This window comes from Aureobasidium namibiae (genome assembly GCF_000721765.1).
Source record: "Aureobasidium namibiae CBS 147.97 unplaced genomic scaffold scaffold_41, whole genome shotgun sequence".
Taxonomy (NCBI): domain Eukaryota; kingdom Fungi; phylum Ascomycota; class Dothideomycetes; order Dothideales; family Saccotheciaceae; genus Aureobasidium; species Aureobasidium namibiae.
In genome coordinates this window covers 15850-35784 of record NW_013581168.1, presented here as the reverse complement: position 1 = coordinate 35784, position 19935 = coordinate 15850, and the positions used below count along the sequence as shown (strand labels likewise).

Below are 19935 nucleotides of genomic sequence, written 5' to 3'. Positions count from 1 at the left end.
GGTGGTGATTGTACACCATTATTTTCTCCAAAGAAGACTTCTATAACCATACGCGAACAGGTCTTGGTTTTCCTTTCGTCGACTTGGATTGTGTCGTAGACAAGACAAAAACAGGGTTGACGTTGTTGATAAACTAATACGAATGTTGACATGGAAGTGACAAGTCTTTGGAAGCTCCACCCTTTCTAGCTAGCAACAGACTATTCTTGTATGATACCGAGTGCAGAGCAGATGTGACAAGGACCAGTTGTTGCTCTTCCTGTACCACACGCCCTTCGCTCAGAGATCATTGAAACCCTCCAATCTCTGCTCTCGCGGAAGCGTGGCAAGCCACGAATCTCAGAGTCCGAAAGACATAGTGTCCCATCAGCGGCAACAAACGCGCGCACTGCTTCTCCAGTTATCGAGCACAGTCGACATCTTCGCTGCTGATCTCAATGTCCTCGCCGCCGTCTGGATCGGATTTATCTCAGGGTAGACTTGATCCAGGGTTTCTGAGGATCAGGGCCCGGCATTTCGACACTCGCCCACTCGGGTATTCTGACATACTTGAGAGCGTCGAGCCCATACCTGGGCACCTTCTTCTCCCACATTTCCCTCGTAAAGTAATCGAATATCTGCCTTTGCGGCAACGGATAGGTCCAGATCGGCTCCGCAAAATCCGCATCTTTGCCCTCGTCGAGATAATGCTTGTGTTTACCGTGTGTCCCTGGTTCAGCCCACGGGAGCCACTTGTCTCTGAAGGTGATGCCGAAAGGTACGTAGGCGGCGATTTCTTGTAATGTGTTCGGCGGCGCCCCTGCAGGAGGATCGAAGTTGCTGGCAGAGGCGACACCACCGAATATATGTCGCATGGTCGCGAAACCAAGCTCCATGGTGCGTTCATGCCCTACAAAGGGCTCGGCGGGTATGGAGAGGCCTAGCACCTTGTCAAAGTACGCAAGACTAAAGGCATGGGCGAATTCGTGGACGATGGTGTCTGCCAAGGTCAGATAGGAGCGCAGAGCTGCTGAATTGAGATCATTTGCAAAACCCTCTGGTACGTGGCTTGCGGGTACGCCAGCGGTGTTAAGCAAGCGTTGGAAGGAGTCAGAGTAACCATTGGCCGAACCATTTTCTTGCCATGACATTAAGGCGGAACAATGGCTACGCGCAAAGCCGATATGAGAGGCCCACCTGTCAATGCTGTCAGTAAAAGCTTACAAAGTTCGCAATGACGACACGAAAGTCTGCTGGAATACCCACAAGCTATGGATATCGTTGATAGGGTGGGTAGCACCAGTGGCAGCGCCGGCACCGAGCCGTGCCAAGTTCGCAGGAGATTCCCAGTAAAAGTAAGTCCGTTGTCGCATATCGCAGATCTTCTGGAAAGTAGACGCCTGCTGTGCTTCGGTCAAGAAATCCGGGACTTGGAGCCTTCGGCAGAACGGCAGCGTTGGATCTGAAAGATACACATGGCATGAAGGTGTTGCCACAGCATAGAAGAGACACATTGTGGAAGGATCATCAAGCAAGGCACTCGCCAAGAGGAATGCCGGCTTCATACTGGACCACTCCCTATCGAGTAAGCCATCCCTCCACATGTCCCGCCTGAATACTGGATGAAGTGTTTCATCTTTCCAGACCTCAGGCCTCTTGAGGAAGTACCGCCCTCGAGGTTCTTGGGACGAATGCGGAAGGCCAAAATCGAGATCCAAAAAGCCAGCTGCGTCCAAAACTTGCAATCCCCACTTGGCGATTACGTCGTTCCATACTACCCCGTTGCTCGGGGGTCCAAGCCGATAATCCACTTCCCAACTACCTGTAGAGCTGCCGTTGCCTTTGAGATTGGGATGGCAAGATCGGATGTCGAAGCCATCACCCCGAACATTGTCTCTAGCCCCGAAGTACTTTGCGTGTCTGCGCCAATCCGGATCAATTTCACCCTCACCGTCCTGCCACCTGAGCTTATCCGGCAGCGCTGGAGGATATGGAATTCCATATGGGAGAAGTGGTCTTGCTGGGTCGATGCCACCCATGTTGACATCTGCGTCGTCCATGTTGAGATCTGTGTTTGGTCGTTTAGGAGAATTTCAGGGTATGGTATGATAAAATTTCTGGTATCAAGCACTCGAGCAATGGAAGAATTGCGACCGTTATGTCAAGGTGTATCTGACCGGATGCGGCAGCGTATGGCACAAAGAATCACGACTCGCGGAATTTGCTTCGTGATTTGTTGTTGAAAGAACTTCGAGTAGCCATAATTCCCATCGACAGTCCGAGCTGTATCATTGGTCGATAGAGTATTTGTACTAAATCGTCGCATAACGGTATGCCGCAATAGGGTTCCTGTGAAGGCATTGTCTGGTCGCAAACAGTGATGATGTGGAGTGTAGTCATGGTTCACACGTTGTAAGACCCAATTTCAGTCTGACAGCGATGGTGTGGACAAAGACTAGACAGAGGGATGCGATGATGGTAATGTGTGATGGCGGACTGATATTGAGATATTATGGTCATAGTTGGAAGTCTGGAAAGTAGATGGCTGCCGTTTGCAACGAGGCAGTCGCAGCCTTGTACAATGCCAAGCCCTGGCGCATCTCCATTCAACAACGCCAGAGAACGAAATCGTTCTTGCCTAAAGATCATCTAACGACCATAGAAAGAACAGGTTTTGGTTTAGTCAGGTCATCAGCTGATGAGAACCGATGCACGTATGTGTCTGAATACAATGACAGCATAAATTCTGTCACCAAGTCACAATCAAGCATCGGAGACAGAAGACGAATGCATATGGAATGCTAATACTACTCCTCTTCCTCTTCCTCATCGTCCTCATCATCATCGTCATCCTCATCTTCATCGTCGCTGACCTCCTCTCCATGCTTCCTTAGCTTCTCCCTATATCCCTTGGCCTTGTCTTCAAGATCCGCGAGTACCATCAACATATCCTCGAGTTCTGTTCTCGCCTTACTGGCTTCTGCCTTCTCCTTTTCAACTTCCTTCTTCTGTGCCTCCAATTCCTTTTCGACTTTCTTGGTGGCATCATCAGAAGTCTTTTTGTTCTTTGGGTTCGAGGAAGCTGTCTCGAGTTTCTTCTTCGTGTCTGCCAATTCCTTCTCCAGTGCTCTGAGCTTGTCTGAGTTATCAGGAGATGCGGGCTTCGACTTGTGTTCGGAGATCTGTGCTTCAAGTTCCTTGTTCGAGGTCTCAAGTTTACGGTGTGTGGTCTTGAGATCGTTAAGTTCGGTCTCCAGATCATTGTACCCCTCCCTTTCGCCTTTGAGTTCGAGCTTAAGGCCGGATACTTCTTGCTCCAGCTCGGAGATTTTCTGTTGCTTGTTGTCAATTTCTGCTTGCAGCGAAGAGACCTCCGAGGTGAGAGCTTGGATCTTGGTTTCCCGAGTTTTGGCTTCGTCCTCGAGTGTCTTGACACGAGCCATGGCTTTTGTGTTGACTTGTTGGAGATCTTTCTGCAGATTCTTTGTTGTTTCCAACTCCTTCTCAAGCTTGGCCTTGTCAGATTTGCTCGAGTCGAACTCAGCGCGGAGTTTCTCAAGCGTGGCTGTCGTGGCGGAGTGTTCCTGCTTGAGGATCTTTTCGCTACGGGCGTGATCTGAGATGGTGGTCTCATGATCCTTGATAGTTTTATCCTTCTGTTGAACAGTAACAGTAAGGTCGTCAAGGGCTTTACGATGCTCAGAAGCGACTTGATCTGCGCGCATGCGTTGTTCTTCTGCATTTTGCTCCGTTGCTTTACGGTGCTCTTCTGCAGCCTTGTCGACAGCAGCTCGTTGATCGCGAGTGGCTTGTTCAGCAGCCTTTCGTGCCTTGTCTTCCCATAGCGAACGTTCGCTTGCTACAGTTGCTCCGTGTTGACCCTTCAGACGTTCCAACTCCTGTTTGTGCTGATCGCGAAGTGTCTGTAGGTTGTTGCGACTCTCGAGTTGGAATTGCGCGAGCTGACTACGCAGTTCTCCAGACACCCGCTGGATCTCAACATCATGATCACGCTGCAGAGCTTCGTTGATACGCTTGATGCGCTCTACTTCAGCTTCCATCGAGCGCTGTGAGGATTGCAAGCTTTGTAATTGATGTCGGTAATCCGCTTCGGCTTGATCTGACTTTTGCTTAGCGGCCAGATCATCCTGCTCTTTCTGCTGCAGCTTCTCATCCCGAGTTTTGATCTTTTCTCGTAAGTCGTCTAGGACATCGCGATCCACGCCGACATCTGAAGGACGAACAACCTCAATTCCAGGTTCACGATCAATTACGCGCTTGAGCCTACCGTACTCATCTTTGAACCAGTCGACGAACTCGTCATCAAATAAGATAGCAGCACCCTCAATCTCGGATGTGATGAACTCAGAGTCGCGGATGATAGGGTTCTGACGGAATTGCATCAGAGCATCGAAGTACTTTTGGCGGCCAAGTTTGGAAATCAGAAGGGGATATAACGTGCGTCGGGGGATGGGACTGTCTTTGGTACTGAACTCGTAAATTGTTCCAAGCAGAATAGCGGAGAGGCCAGGTAGCAAAGACTTGATGGGGTCTGCAGCAACTTGCGAGTTAGCAGTGAGGAGAGCATTGTCAAGCAAGACTCCCATAAGAGAGGAGCCTTCTGCCAGACAGTCGTTGACAGCAGCGGGTTCGTCAAAAAGGAATGTGATGAGTAGATTGAGATAAGAGATGGAGAGCTGAGGGTCAAAATCGTTTCGTAGAGACGAAAGGAGATGGCCAGACAGAGTTTGGATAGCTGTAATGACATCTTCGCCCTTGTCGGCATCGCCTTCAGAAACACCCATGAGCATAGATTTGGCATCTTGCAGATTGAACAGGAGCTGGCATGTGATGTCGCTAGCAAAGGCGAAGCGGGGTGGGTCGGGAGTGGCGGGCCCGAGCTGAGGGCCGTTCAAAAGGGTGCTAAGAATGTTTATATCCTCTTCCTCGCCCTCGGTGTAGCCTGCAATAGCTCTCTGGAGGAAATGAAGTTTGATGCGATCGTGACCCTGGAAGTAAGCCTTGATGAGAGAACAACCAGCAGACCGCAGGTCCAGAGTGCGCGAGGGCGAAGCGGAGAGTACAAGATTGAGCAGGGCCTCAATGACATACATGATCTTAGCTTGAGGCTTAGTCGCAACGCCATTGACAGGAGCAGGAGCTTCTGAAGTAACAGGCACTTGGAATGAAGCAAAAGCTTCTTGCAAGGGAGCGTTGAAGATGATGGCATCAGCGCAAGTCTTCAGAGCATTCATGCGAATGTGAGGGGCGGCTCTTTCGTCAAAAGCTAATGTCAAGACGAGGTGTAGCACGCCACTACGCCAGAAGACATCTTGGTTCTGCTTGGTGCCCAATTCGCCTCGCTCGAGGAAGAGACGCAAGACAGCGAGCAGACCCCAAGCATTCTTTTCTCGATCGCTCCGGCCAAAGTCGTTCTCTTCCTCAGGTGGAGTTGAAACTTGCTTTACCAGCTCAATCAAACGTGGGATACAGCCAGACTCGCGGAACAGGGCCTGGTTGGAGTGGCTGTGTCGAATGAGGTTGGCAAGCAATGAGAGACAGTCTTGGGCGACTATGCCTCCTTCGGATAGTCCACCCTCAGATTGGATGAGGTTGAAGGTGCGCTGAAAAGCATCTTCAAAGGCAATGAGCTTCTGCAACTCTGTTTGCGAGACGTTGGTCAGATCGACTAGGAGCAGGAGGGCAGCGTTTCGCACAGCGTCTCTTCCGTCGTCCAGAACACCGACCAGTCTGGCTGTTCCAAGCGGGGCTTGGAGAATACACTCCTGGGTTCGTTCGGGTCTGGAAGTCGAGATGGCGGTAAGGAGTTGGATCGAGTAGATACGAGCATAGTAGTCAGGTTGATCGAGCAAGTCTAGCAGAATGGTGATGTTGTCTTGACGCTAGGACTTAGCTCAGTCTCGCGCAAGCAATGTGTGGTATGGATCATGGCATACCTGACTGAACTCGTCGGCCAGCCACAGGGCTATGTCTTCGCTGGCCTCGGGACTCTCACGATCGGGCTCGAACAGCATGAGAAGCGTCTCGAGCACCAGACGGACAGTATCGACGTCTCCCTCTCCATCTTTTGTCAGGCCCAGGCCATCGGTGCGAAGAACGGCGATCAAGTCGCGCAGAGAGCCACTGGCGACCGAGGCAGGATATTTCTTAGCAAAAGAGCGGAGACCGAGAATGGCGGCGCGTCTGTCTTCGAGGAGAGTGGCCGATGACAGGCGCGAGGACAGAGTTGCGATTGTGTCCCCGGCCGTTTGTTTGATTGGTGCCTTCAACATTGTCGAGTGTCTTTCACGCCATCTATTCAAAAGTACAAATCACGACTCTGGAAGTAGAAGTCACCAAAAACAACCATCATGTTTCCCAAAGGACAGCTCCTATTCGGCCTCCCGCATGACTCGTGTATCGATACGACCATGATGAGTCGAGTCAGTTCAAGAGGCAAGCTCGGAGCATGATTCGATAAGTCCGGCGGGCGATCGTTACTGGCGCGAGTCTATGAGCTCAAGTCTCTGCTTCTTCCAGCAGACTTTGTCCATTTGTGCGCCTGCCCACGCTTCTGTCGCCTCTATTTTTCGCTTCATCGCGGTCGCGTCTGCAAACTCGACCTGTTTCTTTCCCGGTTCTGGAACAATAGTTACGTTCAGATCGTCAAACCTGCCACTGCCCATGAGCATCGTCTAAAGATCGTCAACACCAATCCAGAAACACTACTCTCGACCCGGACGCCAGCATGGGTGTCCCCGCCTTGTTCAGATGGCTGTCGCAAAAGTACCCCAAGATCATCTCGCCTGTCATCGAGGACCACCCTATAGATGTCGACGGTGAAAAGATTCCCATCGACGCCCGCAAGCCGAATCCTAATGGCGAAGAGTTCGACAACCTGTACCTCGACATGAACGGTATCGTCCATCCTTGTTCTCATCCCGAAGACCGTCCTGCTCCCGAGACCGAGGAGGACATGATGTTGGCCGTCTTCGAGTACACCGAGCGCGTCGTCAACATGGTCAGACCCCGCAAGCTTCTCATGATCGCCGTCGATGGTGTCGCCCCTAGAGCGAAGATGAATCAACAACGGTCAAGACGTTTCCGCGCCGCCCAGGAGGCTGCTGAGAAGGACAAGGAAAAGGAGGAATTCTTCAAGATGCTCCGTTCTCAAGGCAAGGAGCCCGAGGGTGGAGACGGCAAGCCAAAGAAGACCTGGGACAGTAACGCCATTACTCCCGGAACTCCCTTCATGGACATCCTGGCTGCCAGTTTGCGCTACTGGTGTGCCTACAAGCTCAACACCGACCCTGCCTGGGAGAAGCTGAAGGTCATCATCTCTGACGCAACTGTTCCCGGAGAGGGAGAGCACAAGATCATGCAATTTGTGCGCTCGCAAAGAAACTCGCCCCAACACAATCCCAATACTCGCCACGTCATGTACGGTCTGGACGCTGATTTGATCATGCTGGGTCTGGCCACTCACGAACCGCATTTCCGCATTCTGCGTGAAGACGTCTTCGCCAACGACACAAAGCCTGGATGCTGTCGCATTTGCAATCAGCCTGGGCACATGGCCGCTGAGTGTAAGGGTGTTCCCGCTAAGAAGGAGGGCGACTTTGGTGAGAAGAAGGGTGGTGCTCCATTGAAGCCTTTCATCTGGCTGCATGTTGCTGTGCTGCGCGAGTACCTGGCTGTCGAGATGAGCGTCCCCAACCAGCCCTTCAAATTCGACCTCGAACGCGCCCTGGATGACTGGGTCTTTATGTGTTTCTTCGTCGGTAACGATTTCTTGCCCCATTTGCCTTCTCTAGATATTCGTGAACAGGGTATCGATACTCTGATCGCCATCTGGAAAGACAACATCCCTACAATGGGTGGCTATGTCACCAAAGATGGCCACGTCGATCTCGCCCGTGCACAGCTCATTCTCGAAGGTCTCGCCAAGCAGGAAGATGCCATTTTCAAGCGCAGGAAGGAGGTTGAAGAGCGCAAGGATGCGGCCGCCAAGCGTAGAGCTCAACAGGCAAACAAGCGCGCTCGCAGATCTGGTGGCCCTGATCAGGGAGACGCTGCTCCTTCTACTCCTGCTGGTCAGTTTATGGGCAGCCGCAAGCGTGGCGAGATGGTTCCTGACATCAACGCTTTGCCTACGTTTGCTCCTGGTTCTGCTCAGACTGGATCAGACCCTCGTTACATGACCCACGATATGGTCGTCAACAAAGCCAATGTTGCCAACAAGAGTGCTGCAGCTGTCTTGAAAGAGAAGCTGTTGGCTCAGAAGAACGGAACTCCTGCCGAATCCCAGAAGGATGCTGTTGATCAACTAATGAGCGGCGTTGGTGCCTCAACAGAGACATCCCCCGCTTCTGTTCTTGGCAAGCGTAAGAACGAGGAAGACAACGATGCTGGCACGCCAGGCCGCAACTCGCCTGATCCGGCTCAAAATGGTCCTGCTAAGGATCCTGATGCTCCCGCTGAGGATACTGTCATGCTCTGGGAGCCTGGTTATGCCGATCGTTACTACGAGCAGAAGTTCCACGTCCCAGCTGGCGATATTGACTTCCGCCACCAAGTCGGCCGTGACTACGTCGAGGGTCTGGCTTGGGTTCTGCTCTACTATTTCCAGGGATGTGCCAGTTGGACCTGGTACTACCCTCACCACTATGCTCCTTTTGCAGCCGACTTTGTTGATCTTGAGAAGATGAACCTCGACTTCAAGAAGGGCAAGCCTTTCAGACCTTACGAACAACTTATGGGTGTCATGCCGGCCCGCAGTAACCACGTTCTGCCTGCCGTCTTCCACCCTCTCATGACTGACGAAGACTCTGACATTAAGGATTTCTACCCCGAAGACTTTGTGGTAGATCTCAACGGCAAGAAGTTTGCTTGGCAGGGTATTGCCCTGTTGCCGTTCATCGATTCAAAGCGCTTGCTCGATGCCATGGCCACGAAGTATCCCTTGCTTACTGAAGATGAAAAGTCACGCAATGCTTTCGGACACGACGCGCTGCTTTTCAGCACAAAGCATCCTCTATACGAAGACGTGGCTACTAACTTCTACTCCAAGAAGGCCAATGCCGCAGACTTCAGCTTGAATCCTCAAGTGTCCGAGGGTCTGGCTGGCAAGGTCGAGAAGAACGACGAATACCTTCCCTCATCTTCGCTCTCCTTCCCTCTCCCTGGAGCTACACCGTTCCAGGACGTTGACGACGATCAAAGTATCGCCGTTCACTACGTTATGCCTCCAACCAATACCGTCCACAAGAGCATGCTATTGCCCGGCTTAATACCTCCTAACCCTGTTCTCGACTACAGCGATATCGAGGCAACAAGGCAAAAGTCACAGAAGTCTGGCAGACAGTTCGGTGGTGCGCCGCTATACGATCAAGGCGGTCGTGGCCGTATCGACTATAATGCTGGTGGCGGCAATGGCTACAATAACAATGGCTATGCAGGGAACAACGGTGGCTACAGAGGTGGCAGAGGTGGAGGCAATGGTGGATCTCACAATGGTCCTCGCAATGATGGCTATGGTCGTGGAAACGGTGGCAATGGCTACGGCGCACCACCGCCTCCTGGCGGTTTCCAGAACCTCCCACCCGCACTTGCCGCTCAAGCTGCAGCACACTTTGGCAGGAACGGTGGCGGTGGTCTGCCTCCACCTCCTCCTCCAGGCTGGATGCCTGGTATGGCTGCTCCTCCCCCTCAACATCACCAAGGTGGTTACGGCGGAGGCTACAACAATAACAATGGTGGCGGTGGCTACAACAATGGAGGAGGTTATGGAGGAGGCGGCTACAATGGCGGCAGAGATAACAATGGCGGAGGATATCGCGGCCGAGGAGGAAGAGGAAGTGGCCGTGGAAGAGGTGGTTATGACAGATACTAGGAGGATTCTGTTGTTGTTGACACACCGGAGTGGCGGCAACACCTCATTGACAAAGCATGGGAGTAATGCACGATTACTGGCCTGTTCGCATTCACCATCGTCCATGTCTATTGGCCTCAATCGCCTTCTCGTGATACTTTATAATGCTTCTTTCAAAATTGATCTGATAATCGCGGTCAACAATACAGTGAAAGTGATCTTACTCCCTGTACCGACAGCCACGGAAGCTCCACTTTTAGCTGCTCTTCTCTATACCAAACAAATGATAAGAATTCAAGGTGCAAGCCTTGCGGTCTGCGATCAAGTTGGCGACCCTGTCTGTCCTCGAGCTTCCCCACACCTTCTCCACCTTCCAGAAGTCACAGCGCCACAACTTTCGTCACTTTCAAACCACCATCAATTGCGAAACCACAAACCTTTCAACTCTCTCATCCTCGCGAGCGCATTCACCAAACCCCTTCGAGAACTCAACCCATCCACAACACAACATCATGGCCGACCGCAAAGGCGCCTACGGCGGCGCCCCCGCCAGCGACACCTCATTCCGCAAAACCTGGGACCGCGAAGAATATGCCCAAAAAGCCGTCGAGCGCGAACAACGCCTCAAAGACGAAGGAAAAGCCAGATACGAAGCCGCGGCCGCAGGCAAAAAATACCACGCCCGCGCCTCCACCCCGGAAGATGCTCGCGACACCGAAGCCCGTCGCTCGCGGCTGGATGTCTCTGCTCAGATTGGCAAAACGATGCTCGTGCCTGCTGGCTCGGCGGTGGGTAAACGCGGCAAGGGAGCGGGATTCTATTGCGATGCTTGTGACTTGACGTTTAAAGACAATTTGCAGTTTGTGGAGCATTTGAACAGTAAGCAGCATTTGTATGCGACGGGGCAGAGTGGAGAGGTCAAGAGGGCTACGCTAGAGGATGTGGTGGAGAGATTGGAGTATCTGAAGAGGAAGAGAGAAGAGGAAAAGGCGAAAGAGACTGTGGATTTGGGGACGAGGTTGGAGGTTGCGAAGGAGGTTGAGGAGAAGGAGAGGGCGGAGAAGAGGAGGAGGAGGAATGAGAAGAGGAGGAAGAATAAAGGTGGTGAAGAGACGGAAGTCAAGGTTGAGGTGGAGAATGATGGGGTCATCTGTTGAAAGAAACATGACTCCAATTTATGACATGCAGAAGACTGCCGTCCCTGTCGAGAGAAATAGCAGACTACTGCCTAGCTTCTGCAACGACTTGACAGAGACTTGAGCGACGCATACCCCAAGCCTCGAACTGGACCAACGACTCAGACGACACCATTTTCATGGTACACCTAAAGTCACCTCTAATCGTATCTCCACATCATTACGTCTACCACTCTCCCGACTGGTAGGATCGAGGAGGCAAGCGCATCACCCGACGACATCACACTGGACCGAGGAGACCTGACGGTATCGCACTGGATCTCGGCCTCGAAGTGTGGTAATACTTGAGTTTGATCGAGCTGTCATACAGAACTATTGCTACACTCAGTAATGCTAAAGGACAGAGGTCGAACTTCTCATGGACGGGTCGGAGGATGTCGCCACGAGCAGATATCACATAAAGTCCTTCAGCTTGTATAAGGAACAGAACTCGACCATACAAGCAGCGCTTCAGAGACAGATGGAATCATCTTTCTTTTTTTACAGTATTCAATGATTGTATGTCTGATGATGACGACGCGACTTTTCGTGTGATGGTCGTGAAAGATGATGCCAAGGCTGCAGCGGTTTGCAGGGAGGGAGGGATGTTTGGTGTGGAGTAAACAAAACAGTTTGGCGTTAGCAGCAGCTTGCACATGCAATTCCTGTGATTGCCCCTTCGAGTCCTTTTCTTTCTGTTCAACTAACGACACATACGCCCAGCGATCCCCGACGACCAGAGTGAAGATACTGTCACTCACTCCGCCCATCCATGACTGTTGTTGACTGAATACTGTAAATCACAAAAGCCCAATAGCCGGCGCAACAATGGACGACTCAATGGCAGAGTCCGACTTTGCCATGGATGCCAGCAGTGACTTTGAGCTTCCCAAGAAGGCTCCTGCTGTAACTATTGTCTCCTGCCTTCTCCGTCATGCGTCACTTTCTTACAGCAGTCACAGAAGAAGGCTCCCGCAAAGAAGGCTCCAGCTGCAGCCAAACCCAAGGCAGCTCCCAAGAAGCAGACCACCCTCAAGACCACCACAACCACAGCCAAGAAGGCAGCCTCAAAGAAACCTCCGACGCCGATAAGTGACGACGAGAACTCGGACGCCGACATCCACTTCGACAACGGCGACGACAGCCTGCTCGCCGACACTCCTCCCAAGAAGGCCGCCCCCAAGAAAGCACCAGCGAAGAAGGCTACAAAGCCCCTACAAGAAATTGACAACGAGAGCTTCACAGCTGAAGGTGCAGACATGGCTGAAGACCAAATGGTTCAGCCCAAGCCCAAGAAGGGCAGCGCCACTTCGCAATACCAGAAACTCACCCAGCTCGAGCACATCATCAAGCGCCCCGACACATACATCGGCTCCGTCGAACGCCTCGAGAAACCCATGTGGGTCTACAACTCCGAGAACGAAGCCATCGAGAACCGCGAAATCAGCTACGTACCTGGTCTGTACAAGATTTTCGACGAAATCCTGGTCAACGCTGCCGACAACAAGCAACGCGACAAGAACATGAACGAGATCAAGGTCTGGATTGATCGCGAGAAGGGCGAGATCTCAGTGCGCAACAACGGCCGCGGTATCCCGGTCGAGATGCACGAGAAGGAGGGCATCTACATCCCCGAGATGATCTTCGGCCACCTCCTGACTTCCTCCAACTACGACGATGATGAGCAAAAGGTCACTGGTGGAAGAAACGGTTACGGTGCAAAGCTTTGTAACGTCTTCAGTACAAAATTCATCCTCGAGACGGTCGACTCAAAACAGGGAAAGAAGTACACTCAGACATGGCACGACAATATGACCAAAAAGGACAAGGCCAAGATTACCTCGGTCAAGAGCGACGACTATACCAGAATTACCTTCTACCCCGACTTCTCGAAGTTCAACATGGACAAGATGGACGACGACTTCGAGGCTCTGGCCAAGCGTCGTGTTTATGACATGGCTGGTACATGCCCAGGCGTCAAGGTCTTCCTGAACGATACCCGTATCAAGATCAACAAGTTCAAGCAATACATGGAGATGTACACCAAGGCTATCAAGACCGAAAGCTTGATCAACGAAGGCGTCAGCAACCAGGTCATTCTGACCGACAACCCCAACGAGCGTTGGGAAATCGGTTTCGCTGTTTCTGACGGCTCGTTCCAACAAGTTTCTTTCGTCAACTCCATTGCCACTACTTCGGGAGGATCGCACGTCAGTTATATTGCCGATCAGATTACCACCAAGCTGCTGGAGATTGTCAAGAAGAAGAACAAGGGCGGTGTAACGCTCAAGCCTGCTCAAATTCGCAACCACATCTTCCTGTTCGTCAACTGCTTGATCGTCAATCCTGCTTTCAACTCGCAAACCAAGGAACAACTCACAACCAAACCTTCTCAATTTGGCAGCAAGTGTGTGCTCAGCGACAAATTCCTCAAGGACATCGCCAAGACAGAAGCCGTCAACAACATCATGCACTTTGCCCAGCAAAAGGCCGATCAGGTCTTGAAGAAGTCGGATGGCAACCGTCGCACTCGCATGAGCAATACTAAGCTCACGGATGCCAACAAGGCTGGTACCAAGGAAGGTCATAAATGTACTCTAATCTTGACAGAAGGTGACTCGGCTGCCATGCTTGCTCTAGCTGGACGAGCTGTGGTCAACCAGGATCATTTTGGTGTCTTCCCTCTGCGTGGTAAGATGCTGAACGTCCGCGATGCGTCCATCGACCAAATCTCCAAGAACGCGGAGATTCAGAATATCAAGCAGTTTATGGGACTGCAGCACAAGAAAGAGTATACGAAAGAGAATCTGAATACTCTTCGCTACGGTCATTTGATGATCATGACTGATCAGGATCACGATGGCAGTCATATCAAGGGCCTTTTGATCAACTTCCTCCAAGTCCAATTTCCTAGCTTGCTCAAGATCGAAGGCTTCCTCCTTGAGTTCATTACACCCATTGTCAAGGTCTGGAAGGGTGATCCGAAGTTCCCCAAAGCAAAGAAAGACTTCTTCACAATGCCCGAGTATGAGGCTTGGAGACAAGAACCTGGTCATGACAAGGGCTGGGAGCACAAGTACTACAAGGGTCTGGGTACTTCGGATACAAGAGATGCCGAGACCTACTTCAGTGATCTAGACAAGCATCTCAAGACCTTCCACACCATGAAGGACGACGAAACGAAGTTGATCGACCTTGCTTTCAGCAAGAAAAAGGCCGATGATCGCAAGAAGTGGCTTGGGGACTTCGTCCCTGGCACTTTCCTGGACATGTCTGGCAAGGAAAAAATCAGTTACGAGGACTTCATCAACAAGGAGCTCATTCTTTTCAGTATGGCCGACAACTTCCGTTCCATTCCATCTTTAGTCGACGGTTTTAAGCCTGGTCAACGCAAGATCTTGTACACAGCCCTCCGAAGGAACTTGAAGAAGGATATCAAGGTCGTTGAGCTTGCTGGTCAAGTCATGGGTCAGACTGCATACGCGTACGGTGAAACGTCTCTACAGCAGACAATCGTCGGTCTTGCACAGACCTTTGTCGGCTCAAACAACATCAACGTACTCGAACCCAGCGGTAACTTTGGTTCTCGTCTCCAAGGTGGTAGCGATGCAGCCAGCGCTCGTTACATTTACACTCGCCTTTCTCCTTTCGCCCGTCGCATCTTCAACGCCCACGACGAGCCACTTCTCACATACAACACTGATGACGGCAAGACGATCGAACCGGAGACTTACGCACCCATCGTACCTATGGTGCTGATCAACGGTGCCGATGGTATCGGTACAGGATGGTCAACATCCATTCCCAACTACAACCCTGCTGATGTCATTGAGAACATCAGACTCAGGATGGCAGGAAGCTCGAAGGAAGATATGAAGCCCATGCAGCCGTGGTTCCGCGGCTGGGAGGGTGAAGTTGAGGACATTGGCAACGGTCGTTTTAAGTTTACTGGAACCATCGTTCACAAAGACGCCAATACAGTCGAGGTCACCGAGCTGCCTGTTCGTTTCTGGACCCAAGACTTCAAGGCTCACCTTGAGGAGATTATCAAAGCCGAGAAGACGCCTTCTTTCATCAAGGACTACAGCGAATACAACACCCCTGAGAAGGTTCACTTCGTCATTACTCTTGACGACAAGGGTATGAAAGTTGCACTCGACAAGGGTCTGGAAGAGCAATTTAAGCTCAGCAGAACCATGGCGACCACTAACTTGGTCGCTTTCGATGGTCAGGGCCGAATTCACAAGTACGAGACTCCTCTCGACATCATGGAAGAGTTCTATCACATCCGTCTCGCATTCTACGAGAAAAGAAAGCAGTATCTTCTAAACGAAATGCAGAAAGAGCTTGAGAAGCTGAGCAACCAGTCCCGCTTCGTCCAGATGATCATAGACGGCAAGCTTGTCGTGTCCAAGAAGAAGAAGTCTGTTCTTGTCGCCGAGCTCCATAAGCTCAACTTCAAGCCTATTCCCAAGCTGGCCGATGCCAAGAAGCAAGGTGAGACGGAGGATGCTCTTGAAGACGATGATGACACTGAGGATGCTGCACCCGGTGCCAACGACTTTGACTACCTTCTCGGCATGGCCATCTGGTCTTTGACACAAGAACGCGTCGAGAAGCTGCTCAAACAGATCGGTGACAAGGAGACTGAGATTGACGCACTCATCAAGCTGTCTCCCAAAGACCTCTGGACCAAGGATCTGGACGAGCTTCTCGAGGAATGGCATACTCAGCTGCAGGTCGAAGCGACACGTGCGAAGAAGTCAAAGGGCAAGGGACGTCGTACTTCTCAGAAGCTCGGTGTTTTGGGCAACAGCAAGAAGCGCAAGTCGGACGATAGCGACGATGACGACGATGATGACTTCGTTGTTTCTAAGAAACCCAAAACCGCCGCAAAGTCAGCTGCCGCTTCCAGGACTGCTCCAGCAGCAAGGTCGAAGGTGTCCAAGGGGGCGACTGGTCTGCTTGACAATTTTCTTGTCAAGCCAACCGCTAGCAAGCCCGCTGGTGTCTTCCCTGTCGTTGACGGTATCGAGCAACAGCCTGTTGAGGCTCCTCCGGCAGTCAAGGCTGGTCTGATTGAGCCCTCAGAAATCACCAAGCCGCTCGTGAGGAGAAAGATGACAAAGATCGAGGATTCTGACGACGAGGATATCGAGATGGTCACGAAGCCAGATGCCAAGGTACCTGCGAGGAGGATTAAGACTGCTCTGGACACAGATGACGAGGAAGAAGTTGCACCAGTCAAGGCCGCAGCAAAGCCTGTTGCCAAGCCTGCTCCCAGGAAGAAACCTGTCATCGAATCCGACTCGGGGGATGAAGATATCGTGATGTTCGATGCCGCAAAGATGAAGCCCGCAGCTCAGCCGGCTACTGCGTCTCGTGGTGGACGTGCTGCCGCAAAGAAGCCAGTCAAATATGCTGCTGACTCTGACGAAGACATGTCTGATGATGACCTCGGTGACATCAGCAAGATGGTCAAGGAGATCCCCAGCACAGCTCCAGGACGTTCTCTGCTCAGCAACAGCACACACCGCACGGGCGCGAGCCATGGCATCAAGTCCTCGCACGCCAGAAAGGAAAGTGTCGAGCCCGTTGACGACACAGACTGGGCTGAACTGGCCAAGGGCACACCAGCGAAACCCATCGCTCAAGCCACAGCAGCAGCAAACTATTCGGACGACGAAGACGCAAACATGGATGATGATAGCATCTTGCTCTCGACTCGCAAACCCCAACCACTCAAGACCATCTCCAAGATTGCAACAAAGCCGACTGCATCCACCACCGCCAAAGCCAAGAAACCTGCTGTAGCACCCGTAAAGACACTCTCCCCTGCCGCCAAAGCCTACGCAGCAAAACAATCCAAGGCCGCTGCAGCCAAGCCCACCGCCAAAGCACCCGCCTCTCGCAAGAAGACTGCTCTGGACAGCGAAGACGAGGATGAAGACCTCGCTAATGATATCTTGAGCGACGACGATGAGACCATGGCTTCCGCTTCTCCTGTTGCGACTGCGGCTAGACCTTCGAGAAGAGCTGCTGCTGCCAAGCCCAAGGCTAAGTATGTCGTTGATGACGAGGATGACGAGGACGAAGAAGAGGATGATTTCGAAGAGGAAGATGAGGAGGAAGAGACGTTCAATGACGATAGCGAGTAAGCTAGACGTTTTCAGTTGGTGGTAGACAAGGGTTGAGGGCCTATTTTCTTCGAGGGAACCGAGGTTCATTCTATTTGCCGTCTGGCCGTCTTTTCGAGATGGCAAGATTGCCTTTGTTTCGTATCATTCTCCAAATCTTCTCTTATGCATTACTGGGGAGAGTGAAGAGCTCTAGGCTGGCTGGCGCAGTTGGGATTTTTTCTTTCTTCCTAAATTCTAGCCTTGTGCCCTTTTCCACAAATTCAAAAAGGCTTTTGTTCTTTATCTTCTCAGGTGTTTGGATCCTTCTTCCTGTCCAACTGTGGCCTCCCTCTGAGACTCCTTTGTCTTTCCCGTATGAAAAACGAAGTGCCCTTTTGGGGCCCGCCCGCTCCCAACATTTCCTGGTCGAGTCTGCCCGGCATGCAATGGTAGGGTTGTGATTTGGCATCATATTCTTTTGCAACATTACCCATTCCAGCTTCGTAAAACATCAGCTGTGCAAGAACGGGGGCTTTCTCAAGACTCGGAAGACTAGACAAATCTTCTCAGGCACGAAAAGTTGGGGAAGAGGCTCGAAAAAAACTCCGCATGCAAAAGTGGGTGTTCGACCCATTTGGCATTTTTGGGAATCCTTTGAACTCGAGAAAGGAAGGAATGTAAGATGAAGAAAAAAACGACAATTTGTCTGAAAAAAGCACTGGTTGAAGCAGAGGATTCACGTTCTCTTGCTTTGCTAATTGATGATTCAAAAATTCAAATTTTTCGCTATGCAAGGCTTGCTATATGCTATTTGTTCAACGGTGGAAAAAGCACCACTCTATACCCAATGCCAAATGTCGCCAAAAGGGTGGATTTCTATCCGGTCTTGACGCTCTTGACGCCTCCGCCACACCAACATCTTCCTTCTCCCTCTCGCTCGACTTGAACCACAACATGCATATTCAGTTGCAGGAAATATTGTTCTACTCTTTGTCTTACGTCTTCTGTGTCTGCTGCTCTGGCGGCAAAGACGTGTATGACGCCTAGGATTTTTTTCGTGGGTGGTTCTTCGTGGTGGTCGTGGTCATGCTCATGGTGGTGATGGTCGTGCGCATGACTGTGATCGTGATGGTCGTGTCCATGATTGTGTCCATGATCGTGTGAATGGCCGTCGTCATGTCCATCGCCAGCCTCGTCCTCGACCCAGAATCTAGGTACTGCATAGCCAGTAACCCCTCTAAGACCACTGAGTTCCTGCAATGCATTCTTGAGCGAATACTCCAGTTCATCAGGAATCACCAGCAAAAGCTTGGCCCCTGAATCTTTGACCAGTGGCACAGCAGCCAAGAAAATAAGAATGGCGATGACGATTGTAGCCAAAGGATCCCAGAGATACCAAGGTTTCCAGAGCGTGAGGATAGTGCTGAGGATCACAGCCAACGAACCTCCAGCATCGGCCGCAACGTGCAGATAAATACCATGCATGTTTTCGTTACCATGGCCATGAGAGTGATCGTGACCTCCGTGGTCATGACCATGATGAGCATGTCCAAAAGCAAAGAGACCGACCATATTCACCAAGAAGCCAAGGGTACTGACCACGAGCAGTTCCTCCACATGGCGCAACTCAGTGCCTTCCATGATGCCCTCCACTGCTTCCCAGATAAACTCGACAGAAACCAGCATAAGGAAGATGCCGTTTCCAAACCCAGCGAGGACGTTGAGTTTGCCCCATCCAAAAGGCATTTCAGGGCTGGTGGGCCACTTGCTGGCCACTGCGGCGCCGAGTCCAATCACTAGAGCTAAGCAGTCGAAGAACATGTGCACCGTGTCGCTCAAGAGACCCAGCGAGCCACTGACCCATCCGTAAAAGGCCTGTACTAGCATGAAACCAAAGTTGAGGCAGGTAAAGTAGGCGATGCGGCGGGAGTCGCGCTCGCAGAGGATGCTGTGGAATAGAGAGCCCGGGCGGCAGCGGGCGAGCAGGAAGGAAGTGAAGATGGATGTTTCGGTGTGAGTGTGGTGTTGATGGCCGTGATGGTGGTTGCAGTGTGTATGCGCGGAAGCATGAGCGTGAGTATGAGCGGTATCGTGAAGGTGAGAATGGTCGTGAGAATGGGCATGAGATTGGGAAGTGTCATACAAGACCCCAACATAAGACAAGGCAGCGATGGCACCATTGCAGAAAGTACCAGGCCAAGTGGTGGGAGAGAAGAGGAATGAAGTTGCGGCGGTCAAAAGACATCCCAATGCCAGACCAGTCTTCTTGTTGGTGCGAAGGTGGGCCGGTCGAGCAAAGAGGACCAGACCGGCAGCGATAGCCATGGAGAGGGTAGAAAAGGTGATGGAGAGAGGCGTTACCGAGGGGGCGATAGAGAAGACGATGGAAGCGGCGATGGTCAGGACGGAGAGGATAGCACCAGCGTACAAGGTAGTGGTGGTGTCTGTTGAAGTGGCGATGAGAGGGGAGGTGGATGAGCCATTCGCTGGCAAAGGCGGGTGCAGTACAAAGACGGACGTCAGTAATGCGATGTAGCCAGTTGTGAGGTGGTAGACGTCAGCATAGATGGTCAAGCCAAATGCATCGCCCAAGATACAAAGTCCAATGGCAGCCAGAGTAAGAGGGCGAGCAGATGCAGATGCAAAAAAGGACTTCGAATGCTTGTCTGAACAAGACAGACTTGAGCCAAGTGCGACGAGCAGTACCAGACCGACTCGCAGACCGCCAATCTGGATGGCAGCAAAGTATGGTAATGCGACTCTTAGTGTGCTCGTCAACATGCCAAGTACC

At 51.7% G+C, this 19935-nt stretch overlaps 6 protein-coding genes across 6 annotated transcripts; 2 read left to right on the top strand and 4 right to left on the bottom strand.

The window, feature by feature from the left end:
• Positions 1-464: 464 nt before the first annotated feature.
• On the bottom strand, positions 465-1130 carry M436DRAFT_59254 (uncharacterized protein; the record flags this gene model as incomplete). The annotated part of the gene is made up of 1 exon (XM_013566795.1): positions 465-1130. The coding sequence occupies one exon, from the start codon at positions 1128-1130 to the stop codon at positions 465-467; it is 666 nt and encodes a 221-aa protein (XP_013422249.1).
• Positions 1131-1199: 69 nt separating this feature from the next.
• On the bottom strand, positions 1200-2054 carry M436DRAFT_59237 (uncharacterized protein; the record flags this gene model as incomplete). The annotated part of the gene is made up of 1 exon (XM_013566794.1): positions 1200-2054. A coding segment is annotated over one exon (855 nt), but the record flags the coding sequence as incomplete, so codon positions are not given.
• A 732-nt stretch (positions 2055-2786) lies between these two features.
• Positions 2787-6272, bottom strand: M436DRAFT_77172 (putative intracellular protein transport protein; the record flags this gene model as incomplete). The annotated part of the gene is made up of 5 exons (XM_013566793.1): positions 2787-2813; positions 2853-2888; positions 2919-2981; positions 3012-5882; positions 5937-6272. The coding sequence occupies 5 exons, from the start codon at positions 6270-6272 to the stop codon at positions 2787-2789; spliced, it is 3333 nt and encodes a 1110-aa protein (XP_013422247.1).
• A 4090-nt stretch (positions 6273-10362) lies between these two features.
• M436DRAFT_59240 (uncharacterized protein) lies at positions 10363-11007 on the top strand (the record flags this gene model as incomplete). The annotated part of the gene is made up of 1 exon (XM_013566792.1): positions 10363-11007. One exon carries the CDS (start codon positions 10363-10365, stop codon positions 11005-11007), a length of 645 nt encoding a protein of 214 aa, XP_013422246.1.
• An 846-nt stretch (positions 11008-11853) lies between these two features.
• On the top strand, positions 11854-17183 carry M436DRAFT_59257 (type II DNA topoisomerase; the record flags this gene model as incomplete). Its single annotated transcript, XM_013566791.1, has 2 exons — positions 11854-11931; positions 11982-17183. 2 exons carry the CDS (start codon positions 11854-11856, stop codon positions 17181-17183), a joined length of 5280 nt encoding a protein of 1759 aa, XP_013422245.1.
• Positions 17184-18020: 837 nt separating this feature from the next.
• M436DRAFT_59229 (uncharacterized protein) lies at positions 18021-19469 on the bottom strand (the record flags this gene model as incomplete). The annotated part of the gene is made up of 2 exons (XM_013566790.1): positions 18021-18233; positions 18348-19469. 2 exons carry the CDS (start codon positions 19467-19469, stop codon positions 18021-18023), a joined length of 1335 nt encoding a protein of 444 aa, XP_013422244.1.
• Positions 19470-19935: the final 466 nt, after the last annotated feature.